This window comes from Mandrillus leucophaeus, unplaced genomic scaffold (genome assembly GCF_000951045.1).
Source record: "Mandrillus leucophaeus isolate KB7577 unplaced genomic scaffold, Mleu.le_1.0 Scaffold488, whole genome shotgun sequence".
NCBI classification, from domain to species: Eukaryota; Metazoa; Chordata; class Mammalia; order Primates; family Cercopithecidae; genus Mandrillus; species Mandrillus leucophaeus.
The window spans coordinates 110309-137152 of NW_012105231.1; the positions used below are offsets into that span (position 1 = coordinate 110309).

General features: G+C 39.2%; 1 protein-coding gene across 1 annotated transcript in view; it reads right to left on the reverse strand.

Moving 5' to 3' along the window:
• Nucleotides 1-1394: 1394 nt before the first annotated feature.
• Nucleotides 1395-26844, reverse strand: part of BMPR1A (bone morphogenetic protein receptor, type IA) — a 169355-nt gene continuing 143905 nt past the window's right edge. Inside the window, exons 6-13 of the mRNA XM_011995389.1 lie at nucleotides 26303-26399; nucleotides 26071-26170; nucleotides 14095-14239; nucleotides 9219-9411; nucleotides 7064-7361; nucleotides 4873-5048; nucleotides 3076-3206; nucleotides 1395-2988 (exon numbers count right to left, since the gene is read on the reverse strand). Coding sequence (XP_011850779.1) covers nucleotides 2863-2988; nucleotides 3076-3206; nucleotides 4873-5048; nucleotides 7064-7361; nucleotides 9219-9411; nucleotides 14095-14239; nucleotides 26071-26170; nucleotides 26303-26399 — 1266 coding nt within the window. The 3' untranslated portion in view covers nucleotides 1395-2862. The remainder of the gene's footprint in view (nucleotides 2989-3075; nucleotides 3207-4872; nucleotides 5049-7063; nucleotides 7362-9218; nucleotides 9412-14094; nucleotides 14240-26070; nucleotides 26171-26302; nucleotides 26400-26844) is intronic.

The window sequence follows — 26844 nt, forward strand, 5'->3', positions numbered from 1 at the left end:
ATAAAGAGAATTCACAAGGATAACTCTCTCTGAGGGTTACCTTTTCCTGTTCATAGTCAGGTAGTTTAGGTTTTTTGTTTGCTTTTATATTTTAATTACTTATAGATATCTAAATGAAGCTACACATTTAAAAACATTAAATTGCAAGTGGGACCAAATAATAGCTTCCAAGGTTTTACAAATTTACTAACTATGGTACTACATAATACTTCTTCCTGCTGGTCTATCATATTCTTTAAATATTTCACTTACTCGATGAGCTTCAGATTTAAGAATAAGAGTGGAAAGGAGAGACGAAAACTAAGTTGAATGCAAAATTTTTGTTTTTTGTTATTTACTTGCTTGTTTGTTTGAGATGGAGTTTATACTCTTCTGCCCAGGCTGGAGTGCAGTGGCACCATCTCGGCTCACTGCAACCTCTGCCTTCTGGTTTCAAGCGATTCTCCTGCTTCAGCCTCCCACGCAGCTAGGATTACAGGCACCCGCCACCATGCCCAGCTGAGTTTTGTATTTTTAGTAGAGATGGGGTTTCACCAAGTTGGCCAGGCTGGTCTTGAACTCCTGACCTTGTGATCCGCCCACCTCAGCCTCCCAAAGTGCTGGGATTACAGGCGTGAGCCACCGTGCCTGGCCACATTTTTAGATTAAGATTCCAAAGATGGCAGCATTTGCTTTTTAAAGAATATGTTATACTAGAAAATGTTTTTACTGAACAAGTTTCTAAGACTAACTCTTGATACCACTTTTACTAGACCAAGTTAATTTAAAAAAACCGTAATAGTGGTCTCATATACTGGCTGTAATTTTTTGCTTCCACATACCATTTGAACATTTCCAAGAATAAACTTTGCCTGTCTTTACATATTTTATTAACATGACAAATGATTTTAAAGATTTATGGTATCAAGTCAAAAGTAAACCAAGGTTAAGTAAATTGGGTGTTCTAAGTGCGATCATATCATATGGCAACTCAGATTAAAATATACATATGGGGAAAATTCTGAAAAAGCAAGTTATTGGGTATTATTCATATGCAAATTTACTTATCTTGATGAAAACTTCAGACTTTAATTATGGTAGATGAAACTTATTAATCAAAATGGTTAAGGCAAGTTTCAAATTTGTGAAATTTGATGTGTAGACAAATTTGTAAGTTTTAACCTTAAATGATAGTCACATTTTGGTAATGGGTGGACATATGCTGATTTTCTCCTGTTTAATTTAAACCTTTTTGACAATGTTGTGACATAATCACATTTATTTTGTTATAATCAAATAAAACTATCTCACTTGATGTACTCATGAGTTGTTTGCTCAGAATAGGAGATTAATATTTAAAAGGCATTAAAGAAGTGTAAGTTTATGTAAATCAGATTTCTTGAGATAACAAGGCATCTATAAAATATGTACCATTTTATTGAAGAACAGTTATACAGTGTAGCTACAGATACTGACTAGATACTAAATATTTCTGCCTGATTTTTCATTGTCTTCACAAGTTAGGGAACAGAAATCAAAAACCAAAAATCTCAAATGATGTAGATGTCCAAAACATATTTAACAGTTGATAAATTTATAACAGCTCTGACATATAAATTTCTAATTAAAGAATCCTTTCATTTGAAAAAATTGAGATGATATTACCCTAATGAAGTTTTTGCCTGAAGTTAACAAAGCCCTGGATTTGATATATTACTTTGAATGCATTAATTCTGAAAAGTCATATTTAGTTCTACTTTATAACATTTCTTCCCTTAAGGATAGGATGTGAGGTACACATGAGCTGGTTTCTACAGTATGAATGTATGTACATATATAAAGTATGGTTGTAAAGGAGTGGATGATTTGCAAATAAAGCACATTATACACAAAATATAAATAACTTCCCTTTTAAAAGTTACTGAGAATAAAGAATACAGAACACGGTTATAGGCACTTACATTGCTATCAAATGCAGGAATTCACTTCAATAAGAAGTGCTTTCTTTGTAAGCATGGTTCATGGCATTAGAAGCTCCAACTTTGGAGAGGATGCTTTCCATGACAAAAATAATAACCACAAAAAAAATGGTGGTAGAAGGAAAACAGTCCAAATTTACAGATGCTTTAAACTTCTTTTGGCCTTGGTATCAGCTTTCATGTTAAAAAATAAAGCTGGTGGGGAAGCTATCTCACTTGCAAGGTAAATGGCTTATATGAGATTGGCGAATCTTGGTCAGATATTGCATTTTTAAAGCACAAAACCACCGGCCACCAATATCTTCCTGTGCATGCATATAAATTATTTTCTTCTAATTCAAATGGCAGCAGAGGAATCCTGGCGTGCATGTGCATGGACACACACACACATTATTAAGGAAGGCAGGACAAACTATCATAAACTAAGCAGTATCCCAAACACATCATCATTTATAGGCTGTTTTACAAAGGTAGAATACAAACGAACTGAATGTCTCAGGTAGAAGGCAAAGTCTATTTCTCCATCTCTGCTGCACTCATTTATCTTCTTAAGGCTTTCACAGAAAGCACCGTTTTATGAACAGGCAATTCAGTACCCAGAGCTTGACTGGAGACACTAATCAGGATTGAAGTCTTGATGCAGTTCATAAAAACCCATTTAAAAAAAGGCATCAAAAACCACATTTAAAATAAAGCTGTCCATATATAAAGAATTAAGTGTTTAGAAGTTCCCAGCTTGTATTCTAATAAGAGTACTGAAACGTTTAATATTAGCAGCCTGTGAACACGTAGTGAAGAAAGAGTCTGAGAACCAAGTTAACATCCTTATTCCACTCTAATTCCACCCATGCCATGGGTAAAAACAGTCTTGCAGTCTAGAGTTTCTCCTCCGATGGTTACACCGTCAGATTTTTACATCTTGGGATTCAACCATCTTGGCAAGCGTCTTCTTAATTCTCAACGCTGTGAGTCTGGAGGCTGGATTGTGGGCCCAGCATTCTGACATTAGCTTCAAAACTGCTCGTAGACACTGAAAAGTAAAGAGATGTTTAGTGAGCAGAGACTATCTTTCGTGGCATTTACCAATCACTTCTTCAGGGGACTGAGTTCCACTCACTTCATCACTGTTCCACCGATTAGACACAATTGGCCGCAAACGTTTGACACACACAACCTCACGCATATCTTCGTATGACGGATCACTCGGTACCATGTTGTAATATGGCAATTGGTACTCTTCCACGATCCCTGTAAGGGAGAAAACATGAGCACAAAAACAGTTGCTGGACAAAATATACCAATCTATTAAGCATCCTTTGCTAAACTATGGAACTAAAACGGATTCTTACACAAGAAAAAATACAGACATGATGATTCACTCTTAATAGCAGATGTATGTTTTTCTCTTATTTATGTCCAACTACGTCCTCTACCTCCACCAGGGATGTCATCACAACTGTGACAGAGGCCATCAACAAAGGGCATACCAATCTTCCTTACAAAAAATAAGCAAGGCGAAACCAGCCATTTACCCTCAAGTATAATTATTTACTCACACGGTTGTTCCTACTAATGAATAGATTTATTACTTTTTCAGTTTGCTCTGCAGTAGAAAGACTTATGAGGTGCAGATAAGGGTTCACACAGCAGGCCTGAGACCTTCCCTTAGGAAAGGCGGCTTGCAAGGTTTGGCCTTGGCCAGTGCCTGGATACATGAATGGTAAACAGTTCCCTACGTGGATATCAAACCTCCTGGAAACGGTGAGGGTGACTCACCACTACTGGGCTGCTTGTGCAAACAATGTGGTGCGTACTGCACATCTGCTTTCCTGCTGGAATTCTGCTACATGCCAGGCAGAGAATGCCTATGTGACCAGCCTCCAGTAAAATCTCTGGGCACCAAGTCTCTAAGGAGCTTCCCTGCACGAGAACACTTTGTATGTGTTGTCACAACTCGTAGGAGGAATGAAGCACACCCTGACTCCACTGGGACAGGACTCTGGGAAGCCTCGCCTGGTTTGCTAAAACTTGGCTGATTTTGATTTGTACCCTTTCACTGGGATAAATGTTAGCCATTGGGACAACCACATGCCGAGTCCTGTGGTCCTTCAAGTGAAATCGCACAACCTGGGGGCAGTCTTGGGGACTCTGACGTATGTGACATCTAAATTACGTAACTGCCAGCAATTGCACTCCTAGGTGTATACCCAAAAGAAAGGAAATCAGCTAACCAAAGAGATATCTGCACCCGCATGTTTGCTGCAGCACCGTTCACAATAGCCAAGATGTGGAAGCAACCTAAGTGACCATCAACAGATGAACAGATCAAGAAAATGTGGCACCTATACACAACGGAGTATTATTCAGCCAGAAAAAAAGAATGAGATTCTGTCTTCTGAAATAACATGGAGGAACTGGAGGTCATTAAGTAAAATAAGCCAGGCACAGAAAGACAAACTTCACATGTTCTCACTTACTTGTGAGATCTAAAAATCAAAACAACTGAACTCATGGAGACAGAGAACAGAAGGATGGTTACCAGAGATTGGGAAGGGTAGCAGGGGGCCAGGGTTTAATGAGTAGACACAAAATAGAAAAATGAATAAGACCTGGTATTTGATAGCACAACGGGGGGACTACAGTTAATAATAATTTAATTGTACACTTAAAAATAACTCAAGGACTATAATTGGTTGGTGAAACAAAGGATAAATGTCTGAAGGGACAGATATCCAATTCTCCAAGATGTGATTATTACACACAGCATGTCTGTACCAAAATAGCTCCTTATCCAATAATATATACACCTACTATATGCCCACAAAAATTAAAAAATAAAAAGTTATATAACTGGAGCCGTTATTTTTAAAATGATGGGTAAACAAATATAATCAGAAACTACTCAAACTCCTACCTCCTGTGATACAACGACGAGCCATCTCCCAAATGATCAGGCCGAAGCTGTAGATGTCAGCCATGATGTAGGGCTGGAAGTGGTTTTTATTCAGGCTTTCGTCCAGCACTTCTGGAGCCATGTAGCGTTTGGTGCCCACCCTGGTATTCAAGGGCACGTCAACTTCATTTGTGTCACTGAAACAAAAGAAAGCCAATGTCCAAGTTGAGGGCTAAGAATAAAATAGTTTATCTTGCATTTTTGTCCTATTTTATAAAAGCTTCTTTTTCTCCTTGGGGCCAGATGTATTGTGGAATTTAGCATTTTTCAGATTTTTCTTTAAATATATGCTACATACTACATGACATCCTCGGTAGAGTTGGGGCAGCACTCTTAATCAAACTCAGTACTCAGTACTGTGTCTGCAGCAAAACACTAAGTCCGATAGTCCTACTCAACTGGATAAGGGCAATACATACCTCACATCCATTCACGTCAGGTTTTGTCACTAAATAAGTTTGGTGTCTAAGAAAGAGGACAACACTGAATATAAGATAAAGTAAGGCCAGGCACGGTTGCTCATGCCTGTAATCTCAGCACTTTGGGAGGCCATGGAGGGCTGATCACCTGAGGTCAGGTGTTTCAGATCAGCCTGGCTGACATGGTGAAACACCGCCTCTACTAAAAATACAAAAGTTAACCAGGAGTGGTGTGCACTTGACTATAATTCCAGCTACTTGGAAGGCTGAAGCACGAAAATTACTTGAACCTGGGAGGTGGAGACTGCAGTGAGCCGAGACCATGCCACTGCACTCCAGCCTAGGCAACAGAGTGAGACTCTGTCTTAAAAAAAAAAAAAAAAAAGACAGTAGATAATTATGTCTGAGAAGTGGTGAATATGAAAATAGAAGAGGAATCGTTTGCTTTTACCACTCTCGTATGATACACTAAGGCTTTGTGACATAGGATTACATTTTCTTCTTTATGGGTCCAATCAACATAGTTCTGTTGTTAGCAATGTTTACATGATCATACTGACAATTAGTAATAATTACTCTAAAGTAGTGATCAATATATGCACTGTATTTTCTTATAGCATCTGATAAATATCTGAGCCAACAAATACTACACTGACTCACAACACTGCAACAGATTTAAATGTCCCTTACAGTTGTTTTAAAGACTGGAACTTTTATGTTACAGCCTAAAATGAATTCTGAAGTGTAACGCAGCCACTCCATTCTAGAATTACGAGATTAAAATGGTCTCAAAGGTTTTCTAAAAATTTGTAATTTCTAACACTTGCATTTGTTTTAAAATACTGACACTATCAAGTGGTGATAGAAAAATGACATCCTTATCTCTACTGCTTATGGGTGTGTAAACTAAGGCACACTCCTAAAAGAAATAATATGCAACATACCATAGTTTAATATGTATAAACTCACTGCCTCAGCAGGCCCTTCTCTAGGAATCCATCATGAAGAAATGCTTGTACAAGTGCACAAGGATCCAATATATAACATATGGATAAAATACAACAATGTTCATTAAAACCTTTTTAATAATCAACTGAAGACACCTTTAATGTTCATCAGTTGGGTCTTAAGAATAAACTACAGTACCTCCAGATAAAGAAAACTCTGCATCTATAAAAAAGAATGAGGTAGATTTACATCAGCTGAAATGGAAGGATGGCTAAGACTATAACAAAGGAAATCCCGCTGGGCGTAGTGGCTCACACCTGTTATCCCAGCACTTTGGGAGGCTCACTTGAGCTTAGGAGTTTGAGATCAGCCTAGGCAACACAGTGAGACCCCATCTCTACAAAAATAAAAACATTAGCTGGGTGTGGCAGTGCACGCCTGTAGTCCTAGCTACTCAGGAAGCTGAGGTGGGAGGATTGCTTGAGCCCATGAGGTCGACGCTGCAGTAAGCTATGATCACACTACTGTATTCCAGCCTGCGCAACTGAGTGAGACACTGTCTCAAAAGAAAAAAAAAAAAAACCCCAAAAATATATCAAGAATTATGTATAGGAGGAGTAGCACACAATTTTTGTCAAAAGAACAAAATCCCCCCAATTATATATTTATGTTACTAAAAACGAGCATGTGTACAGTTTTAGAATTCCATTATCTTGAAGACAAATAGGGAAATATCTTTTGGAGATTAAAAAAATTTCAAAACAGTGGGGCAAAGAACCACTAACCTGTTGAATTTAACAGCAAGGCCCAGGTCAGCAATACAGCAACTCCCATTTTTCTTGATGAGGATGTTTTTGCTCTTTAGGTCTCGATGAGCAATTGCGGGCTTTCCTTGGGTGCCATAAATTTCTGTGTGCAGGTGGCACAGACCACAGGCAGCCGAATAAGCCAATTTGAGCAGGGCTCTGGTGTCCAGTGTAGCACATTTCAGGAAGTCATAGAGAGATCCATTTTCATGGTAATCAGTAATCAAATAGAGCTGAGTCCAGGAACCTGTACCTTTAATGTCTGCCGCTATGAAACCTGTCCAGTTGATGAGTTTAAAAGGTTAGTCATTATCAGAGATGGCTAGGGAGAAGTAATGCTCATTCTAGATATTGAGAAAAACTTAGGTATCATGTGCAGATAGTGAAACTTTAATTTGCCTGACACCAAATCATGAATGTGTTACTAAAAATTTTATTTCTACATTTACACATATAACTGTACTTCTACAATAAATTTATTATAATCTTAATAATCACGAAAGTGATAATATGATTAAGAAAAAGATCACATATGCCAGGTGTGGTGGCTCACACCTGTAATCCTAGCACTTTGGGAGGCCGAGGCGGGCGGATCACTTGAGGTCAGGAGCTCGAGACCAGCCTGGCCAACATGGCGAAAACCCGTCTCTCCCAAAAATACCAAAATCAGCTGGGCATGGTGGCACGTGCCTGTAGTCCCAGCTACTCTGGACGTTGAGGCAGGAGAATCACTTGAACCTGGAGGCAGAGGTTGCAGTGACTTGAGATGGCGCCACTGCACTCCAGCCTGGGCGACAGAACGAGACTCTGTCTCAAAAAAACAAACAAACAAAAAAAAAAAAAAAAAAAAAGAAAAGAAAAAGATCACATATTATACAAATAACCTGGAGAATATTATCAACCTACATGATTCTCTAGTGGAAAAGGCTCTCAATTTCAAAGCAAAAAGTGGACACTTTAATAAAATTAAGAATGTCCAACTAAGAGTCAGCTCCTAATTAAGCCAACTCCCATTTGCCCATCAGTGACTCATCACAGCTGCCTTTTCAGTCTGGTTCGTTGACTGCCAGGTCCACAGTCCTGCTCTTTTCCTTTCTCTCCTACCGTCTTCCCTCCAGAAAAAGGTCAGTGAGTGCCATGTACTAAGCTGAACAGTGGTCCCCCACAAAATTCATGTCTAGAATCCATGTCACCTATAAATGTGACCTTATTTGGAAAGAGGGTCTTTGCAGATGTAATCAAGTTAAGATAACTCATACAGGATTAGGGTGGGCCCGAATTCAATGGCTGGTGATGTTATAAGGTGGAAATGTGGACCCAGACACCCAGGCAGAAGGCCACTTGATGACAGAATCGGAGACCAGAGTGTTGTCTATAATAAGCCAAGGAACACCAAAAATTCCTGGCAACCACCGGTAGCCAGAAGAGGCAAGGAAGGCTCCTCCCCTAGAGTCTTCAGAGACACAACAGCTCTGCCAACACCTTGGTTTTAAACTTCTGGCCTCGAAAACTGTGAGTGAATACATTTTGGAGGTTGAAGCCACCCAGTTTGTGGTAATTGATACAGTAGCCCTAGGAAACTAATACAATTGCCTGCTTGGCAATGTGCTATGCACTCTACAAATTAAAGGGAGGAAAACAGGAGGTGAAGGGAAAAGAAAACTCAGGATAGCCAGATCGCCTTATGCACCTGACTGACCAGCTCATATCTAAATTACTTTGCTATTATTGTGTAAATGTGGAGATGGGGGGAAACACACATTAAACACAGAACATACAATGAAACTGCATGTTGGGCTGTTGGGCTTATGAAAGGGAAAAGACATATGTTACCCTAAATCACTGCTTAAATTATCTATGAAAGACTGTGTTTTCATTACTATGGGAGTAAGTCCAATAAACTAGTATTATTTTCCATTTGAAGCTCACTGCTGTTTCTTCAACTGGTTAGTAAAGAAACAGCTTGGTTGGCATTCCAGACTATGTTATATTTAAACCATGTATTCTACTGGGTTTCCTTTAGACAAGTGTATATAGTTGAACTCACACGTTTTCAAAGCATATATAGAGGCTTCCACCTGCACCCCCACTAGCCTTGTCAAACGTGAAATTGACTGAATCAGTGTGTACCCACCAAGTATGTTTTCATGGCGCATTAGCACAGTCTGGTAGATTTCTGTTTCTCGAAACCAGCTGGCTTCTTCAGTGGTAAAGAATACTTTCACCGCCACTTTTTCGCCACGCCATTTACCCATCCATACTTCTCCATATCGGCCTTTACCAACTTGCCGGACCATCTGAATCTGTTTGGCAATAGTTCGCTGAACCTTTATAGAAAAAAGTAAAAGGTTTGAGCTCTTGATGAAAGAAACCCATTAAGACTGGCAAAGGGATAGTCCATCTCATCAAAAAGCATGGTATACCCAACCAGCTCCAGTTAAAAACTTATAATGTACTTTTTTTTTTTTTGGATGGAATCTCGCTCTATCGCCCAGGCTGGAGTGCAGTGGCCCGATCGCGGCTCACTGCAACCTTCACCTTCTAGTTTCAAGTGATTCTCCTGCCTCAGCCTCCCAAGTAGCTGGAATGACAGGCACCCGCCACCACATCCAGCTAATTTTTTTGTATTTTTAGTAAAGATGGGGTTTAGCCATGTTAACCAGGCTGGTCTTGAACTCCTGACCTCAGGTGATCCGCCCACCTCGGCCTCCCAAAATGCTGGGATTACAGGTGTGAGCCACCATGCTCAGCCATAATGTACTTTAAAGTATGAAACAATTTACAATGTATTCTGAAATTATAAACAGGTTATTCAGTGTGGCTAATGGCAAAAATGGTCATAATAATTTCCCTCCCAGTGCACACAGCCATGGGTACTCCTGGCCCGCAGACTCAGGGCTTAGGCCATATGACCTGCTTTGGATAAAAGAACAACAGCAAACGTGATGCAAGCAAAGACCTGACAAATGTTTGTGGACTGGGGCTTGCCCCTTCCTGCTGCTTTGGTAACCCTGTGAACAACAAATAATGGCAGCATGAACGGTTGGCCATGCGTGTGAACTATACCACCTAGCTCTAGCTGAGCAAGTCCAACAAATGAACTGCCCTGCAGACTCACAGAATGAGAAATAATGTTTGTTGCTTCACGGCACTAAGTTTTGGGATGGTTTATTATGCAGCAAAGTCCAAATGACAGTTAAAGATCTTAAAAATTCCATCTATAAGACCCTGCAAGATCTGGCTTGGCCCCATTATTCGTTGTGACCACCCAGCCACAAACCTCCTGTTTGATTTATGTCAACTTTTAGAATTCACTCAAGCTTATTCCTGTCTCTGGGTCTTTTTGAATGTCCAGTTCCCTTTACTTAGAGTGCTATTTTCTCACTTAAACACCTTCATAGCACACAAAACCTCTCAGTTGCTGCACTTCACACAATCATAACTTTATTCTTATTTACGTATATATTTGCTTGAAATCCATCCCCTGCTCACAGAATACAGGAATTTATTTGGGACAATATCAGAAGTACTTTCATATTTGTTAAATAAAAGATGTATATGGATTGTTATCTTTCATTTTCAGAAGCGTTAGTGATCATTCTACATTAAAAAGAACATTATGTTCCAAGTTGGAAATACTTCTAAAATAAACTAGATTTAGTGCAAAGTTAAAGTGACTTTATGTATCATTTATTATAGAATCCTTTTGTAAATTTTGTTGTTTTTTTTGAGACAGAGTCTCGCTCCGTTGCCCAGGCTGGAGTGTAGCAGCCAATCTCAGCTCACTGCAACCTCTGCCTCCCCAGTTCAAGCGATTTCCTGCCTCAGCCTCCTGAGTAGCTGGGATTATAGGCATCTGCCACCATGTCCAGCTAATTTTTGTATTTTTAGTAGAGATGGGGTTTCACCATGTTAGCCAGACTGGTTTCGAACTCCTGACCTCAAGTGATCCACCTGCCTCAGGGTGTAAGTTTTTAAGTCAAGATTTTATAATTTACATAAAATGTACCGTTTTTGGGAAAAGTGCAACAAGCCTTTGACAAATCTGTATCATGTAATCACCAATACCACAATTAAAGTACAGAACATTTTAATCACATAAAAAAATTTTCACTTTTTGGCTGGGCGTGGTGGCTCATGCCTGTAATCCCAGCACTTTGGGAGGCCAAGGCGGGTGGATCACCTGAAGTCAGGAGTTCAAGACCAGCCTGGCCAACATGGTAAAACCCCGCCTCTACTAAAAAAAAAAATACAAAAATTAGCTGGGTGTGGTGGCACATGCCTTAATCCCAACTACTTGGGAGGCTGAGGCAGGAGTGTAGCCTTTTGTGTCTGACTTCCTTCATGTAGCATAAAATACTTCTGAAATTCACCCACTGTTACTGCTACAGGTGTTAGAAGTTGTTCCTTTTTACTGATGAGTAGTATTCCACTGTATGAATGTACCAGCATTTGTTTATTCATTTACAAATTAATGAGCTTTGGGGTTGTTTCCAGTTTATGTCTATTATAAATAAAACTGCTATCAACATTCACATTCAGGCCTCTGGTGTGGACAAATTTTCATACCTCTTGGGTAAATAATTAGCAAAAGGATTGCTTCACTGTACAGAAAGTATACCCTTAACTTTCCAGACAACTGTCAAACTGTTTTTCAAAATAGCTATACCATTTTGCATTCCAACCAGCAATGTATGAGATTTCTAGTTGATCTACATCTTTGTCACCACTTAATACTGTCAGTCTTAGCTATACTAGTGGATGTGTAGTAGTATCTTACTGCGTTTAATTTGTATATCCCTGTTGACGCTGAACATCTTTTCATGTGCTTGTGTGCCATTCTTTTATCTTCTTTGGGGAAGAGTCTGTTCAAATCTTCTGGCCATTTTTTAAAAAAATTAGGTTGTCTTATTGAGTTGCAAAAGTTCTTTATATATTTTGCACAAACACCCTGTATCAGATCTGTTTTGCCAATCTGTGACTTGTCTTCTCATTTTCTTAACAGTGTCTTCTAAATAGCAGAAGGTTTAAATTTTGATAAAGCCTGATTTATCATTAAAAAAAATGATTTGTGCTTTTTATGTACTGAGAAGTCTGCCCAAGGTCACAATAATTCCTTTGGACATTTTCTTTTAGAGGTTTTATACTTCAACTTTTACATTTAGGACTATGCTACATTTCAAGTTAATTTTGTACACAGAGTGAGGAGGTAAGGGCTGAGATTAACTTTTTGGTAAACAGATTCCTGCACTATCTGTTAAATGGATTGCCTTTTTCCAACTGAATTACTTGGGCACCTTTTTTTTTTTAAATCAATTAACCATATTAAGTGCATGTTCCTTTCTAAACTCCATAATCTGTTCCATTCATCAATACATCTATCCTTACACCAGTACCAAATTGTGATCATTATTGAGCTTTACAGTAAATCCAGAAATCAGGTAGTGATTCTTCTTTGTTCTTCTACTTCAAAATTGTTTTGGCTCTTCTAGTCCTTTGCATTTCCATATAAATGTTAGAATATACATCAATTTCTATAAAAATTTGCTCTGATTTTCATTTGGATTCAAATGAAATTACACACCAATTTGAGGAAAACTGAAATCTTAATACTGAGTCCTCAGATTTATAAACATCTCCACTTATTTAGGGCTTTATTAATTTCTTTCAGCAATGTTTTATAATTTTCAGTGTGCAGGTCTTGCATAAATTGTTAGGCTTATTACTGTTTTTATAATTTCCTAATTGTTTGTTGCTAGTGCATATAAATTCAATGATATTTGTACAATGACTCTGTATTCTGCAACCTGATAAAGTCATATACTGGCTGCAGTAGTTGTATCATTCTTGGGATTTTCTACATAAACAATCATGTTGTCTGCATATGAAGGCAGTTTTACTTTTACCTTTCCAATTCAATTAGAGTTATTTAATAAGATGAATTTTAAAATTAGAGATCAGAGTGGGTGCGGTGGTTCACGCCTATAATCCCAGCACTTTAGGAGCCAAGGTGGGAGGATCACTTGAGGCCAGGAGTTCGAGACCAGCCTGATCAACATGGCGAAACCCCATCCCTCCAAAAAAACAAAAAACAAAAAAATAGCCAGGCGTGGTGGTGCATCTGGTAATTCCAGCTACTTCGGAGGTTAAGACGGGAATTGCTTGAACTTGGGAAGCAGGGGTTGAAGTGAGCCGAGACTAGGCCACTGCATTCCAGCCTGGGTGACAGAGCAAGACTGTCTCAATACAATTAAAATAAAATAAAGTAAAATAAAATAAATAAAATAAAATAAGAAGAGATCAGTTTCTTTCAACGAATACAATTAAAAACTAAAACCTATCTGGATATCTAGCGTTCATAACACAGGTCCTCTCAAATACGAGTTCCTTCGACCCATAAATCTGAGTATTTCCATATATAAATGAACCTGCTGGGATTATCTTTTTTTCTCTCATACCAAGAATCAGTCCAAATTTGTTGGAATTTATTTGTAATCCCCTTTAAAATTATTTTTTATTGAACTATGTTTTGGTGGTAGTATATTGAGAGAAGCATCCTCTCTAAGAACATCTGTTGAAACTTCTTTTTTATTTCAGAATCTGAAATAGTTACAGTTCCCTCAATCAATCCGTTTAACCTTACAGATGCAAGGAATCTTATACCTGATTCCTCTTTAAGTCGGCTGGTAAAATGCCTAGAGCAAAACTTGTGAGCTAACTCTTGCCTTTCATATAGGACTCCGTGATCTAACTTCCCCCGCCCTTCTCTGTAGGACTCGGTTCCTAACCTTGTTTACAGCTCTACCTTACTTGCCTATTCTATTTTTCTTGGTTCATATTTCTTATTTTTAACTAATTTCACCTTGCAATAACGCACACCTCTTTCTAAATAAGGAGAAAAAAATGTGTCCATTATTGTTTCCTGATCTGCAATAATTATACTGTCCACCATCAGGAGAACACATTCTAAATCAACACACCATTCATGTTTATAGGAACTTTTAACTTACCAATAAAGGTAGTCCAGACCCACTACCAGAACTTTGTGACTGGTCAATAAGGTCTTTTAGTGATTCTCCAACTGGAATAAATGCTTCATCCTGTTCCAAATCACGATTGTAACGACGTCTGCTTGAGATGCTCTTGCAATAATGTCTTTTAAAAAAGCAGAAAACAATCTACATTAAAAATGAAAAACTATAAAACCCTAAGGTTAAGAAAACCTTGAGATTCTCTATACCGTTACCCTTCCCTCAGACAAAATCCTATCCAAATTAGTCTTATCATTGGATAATATATCCTGTTAAATACATCTAGAAATGGAGTTCAGAGTTCCATGTATCATGTTAAAATGGAAAGATGTCTGTGGTATATCGGCATGTAAAAAGAAACTATCAAAATCAGATGTGAAGTGTCATCCTAGCTATAAAAAAAATACAACTTCAAATAATAACAATATACATTTCCTTACATTCCAACCCAAACCTTGAAGTCATATTTTCAGACTTTTGCCAACTTGATAGATATGAAACAATGCCTTCTTTTAATATGCTTTCCTCTGGTTACTAGCAAAATTGAATTTTTTTCCAAGGTTCAGTTTTTTTTTTTTTTCCTGTGAACTGCCTATTCACATTTTTAACAAATATATATTTTTTGAGATAGGATCTAGCTCTGTTGTCCAGGCTGGAATGCAGTGGTATGATCTCAGCTCACTGCAACCTCTGCCTCCCAGGCTCAAGTGATCCTCCCAACTCAGCCTCCTGAGTAGCGGGGACTACAAGCACGTGCAACCATGTCCAGCTAATTTTTTTTTGTATTTTTAGTAGAGATAGGGTTTTGCTATGTTGCCCAGGATGGTCTTGAACTCCTGAGCTCAAGCGATCTGCCATGTTGGCCTCCCAAAGTGCTGGGATTACAGGTGTGAGACACTGTGCCTGACCAACCTATTTGTGTTTATTGCACATTATTCAACTGAAGTGTTCCCTGAACTCTTCTCCTTATTGATTTGTAGGCATTCATTATATAATCTGTACACCAAATGTTGACAATTGTGTTTCAAGCATCTTCTCAGTCCGTGATAATCACAGCATTCTCTTTATGGCATTTTTATGTTGGTTTTTAAATTTCAGTGTAGACAAATTAGTTAATCTTTACTCTTTTTGACATATGCTTTTGTCTCTTAAGACAACCTCTCAACCCTAACGTCAAGAAATACATTCTCAAGGTTTAAATTTTTTTTCTTTTTTTTTTTGAGACAGGGTCTCGCACTCTGTTGCCCAGGCTGGAGTGTAGTGGCGCGATCTCGGCTCACTGCAGCTTCAACTTTCTGGGCTCAAGTGATCCTCCCACGTTATCCTCCCAAGTGGCTGGTACTACCAGTGTGTTCCACTATGCCTGGGTAATTTTTGTATTTTTTGTACAGATGAGGTTTCACCACATTGTCCAGGCTGGTCTCAAACTCCTGGGATAGGGAGTTGATTTGAGCGTAGGAGTTTGAGATGAGACCAGCGTGGGCTCAAAGGAGTCTTCCTGCTTTGGCCTCCCAAAGTGCTGAGATTACAGGTGCGACCCACTGTGCCTGGCCTGGTTTTAACATATTGATTCCCTCATTTAGTCGTATGGTCCACTCAGAATTTATAATATAAAATGGAAACTAAGAAACAAATTAAAGTATTTTCCATATAAATAGCCCAATGTACTTAATGATTTTTATAATTTTATTTTTAAAACTTTATATGGGTAATTGACTCAAATGGTTTAAAATTCAAAAGGCACAAAAGGGTATATGGGAAAAAAAAATCTTCCTCCCAGTTCTATCCCTAAGCTGTCAAGTTCACGTCTAAGGAATTGCCTATTCATACTTTTAACAAATACATATTTTTTGAGATAGGATCTAGCTCTATTGTCAGGCTGGAATGCAGTGGTATGATCTCAGCTCACTGCAATCTCTGCCTTCCAGGCTCAAGTGATCCTCCCACCTCAGCCTCCTGAGTAGCGGGGACTACAAGCACGTGCCACCATGCCCAGCTAATTTTTTTTTTTTTTTTTTGTATTTTTAGTAGAGATGGGGTTTTGCTATGTTGCCCAGGATGGTCTTGAACTCCTGAGCTCAGGTAATTCTCTAAGGAAATATTCCCTATTTCTTTAGAAACAAAACTACTTCTGGTTTCTCTAGTTCTCTTCTGGAGAGACACCGATGCCGTTCTGCATCTTGCTTCTTACCTGGGGTATCATTCCACAGAAGTACACAAGTGTCACCTTTTTCTTTAATGGCTAGATAGTGTTCCACTGTATGGCTGCTAACCATTCACCTACTGGTAATACTTATTTTTCTTTTTCTTTCTTTATTTTGAGACGGAGTCTTACTCAGTCCCCCAGGCTGGAGTATAATGGTACAATCTCGGCTCACTGCAACCTTTGCCTCCTGGGTTTAAGCAATCCTCCCTGCCTCAGCCTCCCGAGTAGCTGGGATTACAGGCACCTGCCACCACATCCGGCTAATTTTTGTATTTTTTTTTTTTTATTAGAGATGGGGTTTCACCATGTTGGCCAGGCTGGTCTTGAACTCCTAGCCTCAAATGATCCACCTGATTCAGCCTCCCAAAGTGCTGGGATTACAGGCGTGCACCACTGCTCCTGGCCACCTACTGGTAATATTTAGATGGTTTCTAGTCTTATTGCATGCAAGTGTGAAATACAATTTTCTACCATATCTGTAGTAGGAATTACTGAATTTGGAACTTTGATGGAGTGCCCTACTGACCACCTGAACGGCTGCACCAGTTGGAATCCCTCCACCAACATATAAGAATGCCTATTTTCCCTACACCTTTATCCCTACCCTTGTGTTATAAACTTTTAGAACTCAGTTTTAAACTTTATCAAATTTTATATTTATAGAACTTAATATTTAATTTTATCAAGCATCTTTATTCGCCTACCTTTGAATGTCATACAGTTCTCCATGGCTTGGTAATGAAAAAGCCATCCCTTGTCTCCTCTCCTTCTCCTATCCAGTTTCCACTTCTTAGAATAAAGAATTGTGACTTTTTGAAGCTTATTTAACATTTACCTCATTCTTTTTTCTTTCTTTTCTCTTTTTTTTTTTTTTTGGAGACAGGGTCTCACTCTGTCACCCAGGCTAAAGTGCAATGGTGCGATCTCAGCTCACTGCAACCCCCGCCTTCCTGGTTTGATCAATTCTTGGGAACCCCAAGTAGCTGGGACTACAGACACACACCACCACACCAGGCTAATTTTTGTATTTTTAGTAGAGTTGAGGTCCTACTAGGTTGGTCAAGCTGGTCTTGAACTTCTGGCCTCAAGTGATCCACCCACCTCACCCTCCCAAACTGCTGGGATTACAGGCGTGAGCCACCACACCTGGCCCTCATTATTTCTAAATCGCATCCTTACACTGACATTTTAAGTTTTTCAGTATTAGGCTTTAACTATTGACTTACACTGGGGAATATGAAAATTTAACTGATCATTTAACACCCTGCGGCTTCCCAAAACAGAAAATACTTCCATCCTCACCTCCTCCTTAGTTATATTATTTGCTTAGCTCAACATTCAGTGCTTGTATTATTATGGCTACATAAACTCTATCTACACGCGGCCCTCGCTGTATAACATGACTATTGTTTTCTTTCTTGCACACCCTCTTCCCCCCGCCCCAGAGCACAGGCAAAGATCCATTACTTCCGAGCCTCTTGGGGATGTAGAGGAAACGTTCCCTGTGCCCTGACCAGGTTAAGATCCTCTGATGCTGAGGAATAGGAGAAGATGACACCTTCCTCTCTCCTTGTGGGCACAGGATCCTACAGGAGGACCACAGGGAGGTCAGCTACCTCTGTGGGAGGAGGTGCAAGAGCCCTGAGGAAGCTGCAACCTTTAGGTCTAGCAACACAGAACCTACCTAAGGACAACAGGCACGCCCCCCTCACTTTCCACCTGTCCTCTAATGTGAATAACACGCAACAGCAGATGACTTCTGCAGGAGGAACAAGAATATGGACAGTGACTCCCACAGAGGTGCAACGATGCAGTAAGAGCTGAAAGCTATGGGGGAAGTAGGAACTCAGAGAAAAACGCTTCCTTCTGCACCCAAACCCCGACTCGAAGCAAATGAACAGCAGCCCATCACTGAAGGAATTTGAAACTTGTGAGGCATTGAAGGCACAGACCCAAACACTAAACAAAACCTTAACCCAAATTGACTCCTACTAGACTGAACACCTCCTGCTTATCAACAGCCTAAGAGGAGGTGTGCCCATTTTCAGGAGTATGTCTCTATCTCAATGTCTGTTCTTCTTTGTAAAACTGATGTATAACAGCTGTACGTATTTTGGAGGGTACATGTGATATCTTACGCATGTATACAATGTAAAATGAACAAATCAGAGTAACTGGGATAGCCATCATCTCAAATATTTATCTTTTGTTTTTCTTTGGGTGGGGAAGAGGAGGCAGGGCTCCTGCTGCTTGGGCTGGAGTGCAGTGGCGTGATCTTGGCTCACTGCAACCTTCGCCTCCTGGGCTCAAGCAATCCTCCCACCTCAGCCTCCCCAGCAGCTGGGACCACAGATGTGTACAACCATGCCCGGCTAATTTTTGTATTTTTTTGTAGAGATGTGGCTTCGCCATGTTGCCCAGGCTATATCTTTGTGTTGGGAATATTACAATTCTTCTCTTAAAGACTAGCCACTTTGAAATACACAATAAATTACTAACTATAATTTTCCTACTGTACTATCAAATACTAGAACTTATTTCTTATATTAGTAATTGTAGTTTTGTGCCTCTTAATCAACCTCTCTTCATCCATCCATCTTCATCCAACCTCCCTCCCTCCATCTTTCCTAGCCTCTGGTATGTTATTCCACTTACTACCTCTATGAGATCAACCTTTTGAGCTCCCACGTATGATTGAGAACATGTAGTATTTGTCTATGACTGGCTTATTTCACTTAACATAATGAACTCCAGTTCCATTCATGTTACTGAAAATAACAGGATTTCATTCTTTTTCTGGTTGAGTAATATTCCACTGTAGAGATCACATTTTCTTTATCCATTCACCTGCTAAAAGACACGGGTTGATTCCACATCTTGGCCATTATGAATAGTGCTTAAACATAGGGATGTGAACAGGCCTTCAATATACTGATTTCTTTTTGGATATATACCAAATAGTAGATTGCGAGATCATAGGGCAGTTCTAATTTTAGTTTTTTGAGGGACCTCTGCACTGTTCTCCATAGTAGCTGTGCCAATTTACATTTCCACCAGCAGTGTGCTGTGGTTCCCCTTTCTTCACAGCCTCTCCAGCATTTGTTTTCTTTTTGATAACAGCCATTTTAATTGGGGTGAGGTTGATATCTCATTGTGACAATCTCTGCTATTCTTAACATGATGTACAACATCCAAATAAACTTATGAGACCCACTAAAAAGCAAGGAAAAATCACTCACTGCCAAGAGGGCAGGCAATCAAGAGGACCGGTGGCAGACAGCACTTGTGCTGGAGCTGCCAGGAGGGCCTTTCACAGAACTGTGATTAAAAGGGGAAGGCACCTGGTGAAGGTGGTAACAGGAATACACAGATGGAGAGTCTCAGCAGAGAAATGAAGTCAGACAGGAATGTGAAAAAGGGAAAACATGCTATCAAAGATGAAGAATTAGTTTGATGAGCTCAACAGTACCCAGCTCAGATGGACACACGTGAAGAAAAAAAAAAATCTATGCATTTGAAAATAGGTAAATAGAAGTTACCTGAACTAAAATACAAAGAAAAAACGAGTGAGAAAAACTGAAGAATTAAAGAGCTGTGGCACAACACCAAATAATCTCAAATATGTATAATTGGAGTCTCAAAAACAGAAGAGACAGATAAAAGGACAAAGTGTTTTTAAAAAAATAGTAGATAATTTTGCAATAATAATGAAAGATAGCAAACCATAGATTCACTAAGCTCAGTGAAACCCAAAGCAGAGAAAATACCAAAAAAGAAACACACATATACTTCTAAATGTATTATAGCTGAGTTGTTTAAAATGAAAGATAAAGGGAAAACATTAAAGGACGCCATGAAAAAAATTACATACAGTACATCAAAGACAAAATGTATGTCAGAAGGTATGCAAGTGGAAGATAATGAGTGACAGCTTTAAGGGAAACGAACTCGAGCCCACCCAGATTTCTACAGCCAGTGAAAATACCTTGGGTAAATGAAGGCAAAAGACTGCAGACAAAAGCTGAGAGGACTTAGAGTCAGCAGACCTGCACTACAAGAGGTGAAAGAAATTCTTCAGGCAGAAGGAATATGGTATCAGATGAAAACTTCTAAACATGTATTTAGAATTAAATACATGGAGAGTGCTGAAAGTAATAAAAATACATGTACATATAGGGCATTTTTTTCTTATTTTTAATCACTTTGAAAGCCGATTGGCAGCTCCTTTTTTAGGTAGTTAGAAAATGTTTATGTTCTTTCTTATGAAAACATTACTTGGCAATTTTTCTTTTTTCCTGTAATCACTGCAATTTAAAAAGTCATTCAATTCTTAATATTTAACTCTTGTAGGACCAGGAGTCCCCTAAAGACAATGAGGATAAAGGGTCCATTATAAAGCCAGAAGCAGGCTTTTCATCTGACAAATGCATCTGTGATACTATTTCCCAAGCAGAAATTCTGGGCCAAGGGTGGCTGGCAAACATCAACAAGAGTGAGTAAGCATCCACTGTGTGCCAAGCATGAGGGACACAGAAGATTCACCATGGGCACCCTTCAAGATTCAAGAGGAAAGTGGCAATTTAAACAGCCAGCCAGTTGATCATCAATATTAATGGTTAAGTAATCTCTGCTACCACTGAGACTTGTTGAATGGAAATGCAGACTTTTGGCAAATAAGCATGAACAAGTAAATGAATACTTGCCAATGTAAAAAAAAATGCAAGATAAAATTAGTAAGTGTTATGGGGGCATATCACAGGATCTAAGCAGTTTGAAGGATTAAAGGAGTTACAAAAGAGGATGCCAGAGGAAACAACCAGGAACTGGTGTATGGTATGGAATGATGCCTCGTCCACAGTAAAGGGAGGCCATGGTTCCAGAGAAGGTTTTAGAGAAGGTATCAGTTTTGAGGGTCATGGGTCATGAATGTAAATGTGAATGGAGAATAAATTGCAGACGTATCTAAATTGGAGGAAAACAATCACATCAGAAAAAAGGGAAACAAAATATCAATGAGGCAAACAAAACAGACAAACCTTAATATGCTGACGGACAGACCTCTCTTTAATCTTATCCTTTTACGGTTTGCTATGGAGAACAACTTGTGACTTGTTCAAGTTCAACTAAATATGAATGAATATTCCAAATTACAGACTGTGTATATCTGATCAATAATGAATCTTCACATAGACTCAACTAGCACATGAACTTCAAAAGCTAAATAAACAGGGCAGTCACAAAGTTCTATGTAGTATTTAGTTTAGAACTACAAAAAAGCCTACACGACCAGTTCCTGATGTCTGATCATATGTTCTGTGAAGTGTTATAGGTCACCCACTTGAGTGTCCACGGCCTGAGTCTCAGATGAGTGGTATTTTTTGTTCATCTTAAAAGATATTGTTAGTTTGTGTCAGGGTCACTTGGATCCACTTCCAGCTCTTCATTCTCTTATGTGGATTCTTATCTCCACCTGGCCTGTCTTCCCTTCACATTTCTTGTTGGGTAGGTCTAAGGGGGCGGAGTTCTTTCAGGTTTTCTGTATGACTGGAAGTCTTCCCATTACCTTTATTTTTGAAGGATATTTTCTCTGGCTATAGAATTCAAGGTCTGTGACGTTTTTCTTTGGGCACTTTAAAGATGCTGGTTGACTATCTTCTTGAGCGCACTGTTTCCAACAAAAGGTCTGCTGTCATCCTCAACTTTGTGCCTCTGTAGATAATCTGCCCTTTTTCCTTCTTGCTTCATTTAGTATTTTCTCTTTATTATCGGTTTTGAGCAATACGATTATCATGTGCCTTAATGTAGTTTTCTTCATGTTTCTCCTACTCAGGGTTTGCTGAGCTTTCAGATATATGGGTTCATGGTTTTCATTAAATTTGAAAAAGCTGAGCGCGGTGGCTCACGCCTATAATCCCAACACTTCGGGAAGCCGAGGCAGGTGGATCACTTGAGGCCAGGAGTTCAAGACCAGCCTGGCCAACATGGTGAAAGCCCATCTCTACTAAAAATACAAAAATTAGCCAGGCGTGGTGGTACACGCCTGTAATCCCAGCTACTCAGGAGGCTGAGGCACGAGAATCGCTTGAACCCAGGAGGTGGAGTATGCAGTGAGCTGAGATTACACCACTGCACTCCAGCCTGGGTGACACAGCAAGACCCTGTCTCAAAAATAATAATAATAGATAGATTTGAAAACATTTGATCATGATTTCTGTATGTTTTTCGTCCCTCCTCTCTTCTGGGAACTCCAATTATATCGATATTAGGCCATCTGAAGTTGTCCCGCAGCTCACTGATTCTCTATTCATTCCTATGTCTTCACGTTCACTCATCTTTTCTTCTACAGTGTCTGTCACCAATTTCATCTAGTATATTTCATCTGAGATATAGATTTCATTTCCTAAAGTTTCATTTTGTAAAGATCTTTTACAAAATCTTCCATGTCTTGATTTAACTTTTGCACATATAAAATACAGTTCTAACAACTATTTTAATGCCATTGCTAATTCTAAGGTCTGTATCAGTTCTGAGTCAGTGGTTTTGATGGCTTCATTTCTTTCCTCATTATGGGCCATATTTATATGTATTCATTTATTCACAGTATTCATTTATTGGATGGCAGATATTGTGAATTTTACCTTGTTGGATGCCAGATATTTTTATATTCCTATAAATACAGTTGAGTTTTGTTCTAGGATACAGTGACTTAGAAATAGTGTGATCCATTTGGGGCTTGCTTTTAGGGTGAGACCAGAGCCATGTTAAGTCTACGGCTAATTATTCCCCACCACTGAGGCAAAATCCTCCTGAGTCCTTCAACCAAAGCCTATGAATTATGGGGTTTTCAATTCTCACAGCTGCTGTGAACAGATCCTACTCCCAGCCTTGTGTGAGCACCAAACACTGTTTCCTCAATCATTTCGGTGTTCTTTCCCCAGGCTTGGTAGCTTCCTCACGACTCCTCGAACTGAGACAGCCTGCTGGCTACACCTGGGCTCCCCTTGTGATGCCCAACCCGAAACTCTGTTCAGGGAGAAGGTGGGTAATCACAAGGCTCAACTCACTTGGTTCCTGTTTCTCATAGATCAGTATCCTTCACAGCCTGATACCCTGATTGGCAGCTGTTAGTATACAGGTAGGGTTTACTGATTACAAGCTTCACTGTAATATAATCTGCCTGGACCATTTCACTGGGCCCTAACAGTAGTATTTTTAGGTTTCATCTCTTGGGCTGAACAGATTTCCCTAAGAAGAAACATCCTATCTATTGCTTAGAGAGCACACGCCTGGCTGATAGGCTTCTTTACTCTGTGGCTGAAGGCACTGCAGGCAGTCTGAAGACACACTACAATGAAAAGTGTAGGTACCTCTGCGGTAACGCAGCATGAAAAAAAAAAAGAAAAGTACAGGTAGCTCATATTACAAAGGGCTGATTTCTGAAATATAAAGAGCTTCTATAAATCAAAGAAAAAAAAATCTATGCAATTCAAGAGAAAAACAGGCCTCCCAAAATGAACACATGATTTAAATAAAAATATAGATGGCTCTTTTCTTAAAAGAAAATTAAAAGCATACTCAACAATATTTTACTATATACATTATAGGCCAGGGGCGGTGGCTCAGACTGTAATCCCAGCAATTTGGCAGGGTGAGGCGGGTGGATCACTTGAGGTCAGGAGTTCAAGACCAGCCTGGTCAATATGGTGAAACCCCCGCCTTTACTAAAAATACAAAAATTAGCCAGGTGTGGTAGTGCATACCTATAATCCCACTTACTTGCCAGGCTGAGGCATGAGTATCGCTTGAACCTGGGAGGCAGAGATTGCAGTGAGCCGAGATTACTACAATCCAGCCTTGGAGACAGAGTGAGACTCTGTCTCTAAATAAATAAATAAATAAATAAAATAATTTATATATTACGGTGCCCTTGTGTAATAAAGAAACCAATGTATAAAAAAAGTATTTTAATATGAAAAATATAAATTCAAATCACCTTGATATATCATCACCTGTCTTACTGGCACAGATTCAGTTATTTGACAAAAGCTGATTTCTGAAATATAAACAGCTTTTATAAATCAAAGAGAAAAAAATCTATGCAATTCAATGGAAAAACAGGCCCCCCAAAATGAACACATGATTTAAATAAAAATATAGATGGCTCTTTTCTTAAAAAATAAAATAAAATAAAAACATACTCTGACAAAGCTTAAAATAACTGATTGAGCATACTTGCTTGCTTTTACTAGTCCACTAAAACAGTAATGAAGAGTTTTAAACTTCTTTGTCTAACAGCCAAGGAGAAAAGGAGATAAAATAACAGTAAACACTGTTGGAATTCATGAAGCAGATGAATGAGTAGTGACTTTGCAGACCCAAAAAGTCTGATTCTTAGGCTAGAAATTGAGAAAACCAAGAAGCAACCAGTTTATACTATGGAGCTCCCCCAAGAACTTCGGAACCGGCCATCGTGGTTATCCCTGAAAGTAAAGTTGACCAAGATGACTGCTTGAAAGTCAATTTTCAGAAAGTCAGACACTGGATTATCCAATACTGTGTTAACAAATCACTCCCAAACTGAGTGGCTTAAAACAGCAATTGTTATCTCACTGTTTCTGTGGATCATGAATTCAGAAGTGACTTGATTGGGTAGCTCAGGGTCAGACATCAGCTGAGACTGCACTCATCTGAAAGCTTGACAGGAGCTTGCCGTCACTTCGAAGGCGGCTCACTCCCAAGGCTTACAGGTTGCAGGCTGGGTATTGGCAGGAGGCCTCAGTTCCTCCCTGTGTAGGCCTCTCTCAGAGCTGAGTGTCCACACAGAATGATGCCTGGCTTCCCCCAGAGTGAGTGATCCCAGAGACCATGGTGAAAGCTGCAAAGCTGTTTATAATGTAGACTTGGAAATCACTTTTGCCATATCCTATTTGTCACACAGATCAGCCCTGATGTGTTGCGGGAGGGGATTGGCCCCAAGGTGAGGAACCCCAGGCAGTGAGAATCACTGGGGGCCATTTGGGATGATGGCTACCTCAGATGTGGAGCTCTCCTCTCCACCCCATCTCCTACTCTGAATAATCATGTGACTTTCCCGTCACCTTCCTAACAGAAGATTCCAAGTCTATTATCTGGAAAGACCCAAAACACAGTTTCTCAACTGTGGTACCCCATTGTTGAGGGTGAGGAATTATAATAAAAACAAGGAGGTACGCAAACATCTTTTCCTCAGTAATCTGAAGTGTTTCCTTTATCATATGCTAAACTGCTTTATGTACTTGGGTTTATTTATGAGTTTACTAACTTGTTTCATTAATCTATCTAGGTCGCTATGATGTTTTATTATTAAAGTTTATATCCATTAGGGACTATCTCTTATCACTCTTCTTTTTTGGCAACTGTATTCTGAAATCGTGGCTACATGCAAACAATTCTGAAGCTCCAAATTTCTAAAGAATTATAACACAGTGGGTTTCTTGGGAGAGACTGAAAATATTCAGATACCAGAAAGCTCACTATTCCATTAATAAGAAAATCGTAAGTATTCATGAACATATAAGAAGTATGAAATTGTGCCCAATTAATTAATTGGTAGTAAAGTCCTTTTCCCTTAAGAGAACTATAGTCTAGTTACATAAAGGAGATATACAACCAGAGAACACAAGTTAACGGTTTCTGCAATGGCTTTACAAACAGCGACTGACATCTAATATTTGACAAAATATTTTGCTTCAAAATAAATATCTTCTTACTTGTAACAAAAGCAGCTGGAGAAGATGATCATAGCAATTATGCAGACAGCCATAGAAATGAGCAAAACCAGCCATCGAATGCTGCCATCAAAAAATGGACCTGACAATAAAAGTAAACAATGAAATAAACAATGAAATGAAAAAATAATCTGAAGTGTTCAATTCTAGGTAGCTTGGTAAAACCAGAGAAGATATTTGAGAAGCATGCTCCGACTTTTCTCGGCTAACCTACCTATGACAACAGGGGGCAGTGTGGGTTGCAAATACTGGTTACATAAATTGGTCCGACAACATTCTATTGTCCGGCGTAGCTGGGCTTTTGGAGAATCCTAAAAGAAGAGTAATGATTAAAATTAGAAATTGTTTGGTATTTTAAACTGATGATACATCATTTTAGTATTCATAAAATACAATTTCTAATTCAGTGAGTGAAAGGGGCCTGCAAATTTTATATGTAAAAACGGATTACTGAAAGACTAAAATTTGTGCTGAAATAGTGAAGACTGCAAAATGGCTTTTCTTAAGAACATATCTATGTGGATGGTGTGTTAGACACTAGATTAGAATACCAAACCCGAACTTAGGTAATTAAAATTATAAACTGGTCTGGTACATATAATCTCACTGTGGTACTGAGATGTGGATGAGATTTAAGATCAGACTAAAAAGTGGGGGGTGTCTTAGTCCAAAGAAAAGGCTGGTTAGCAAGGCAGCTGAGCGTGCAGAGGCCGCTGCAGACCCTGTCTACCCCAGCCATGTCGAAAGTCATGAGCC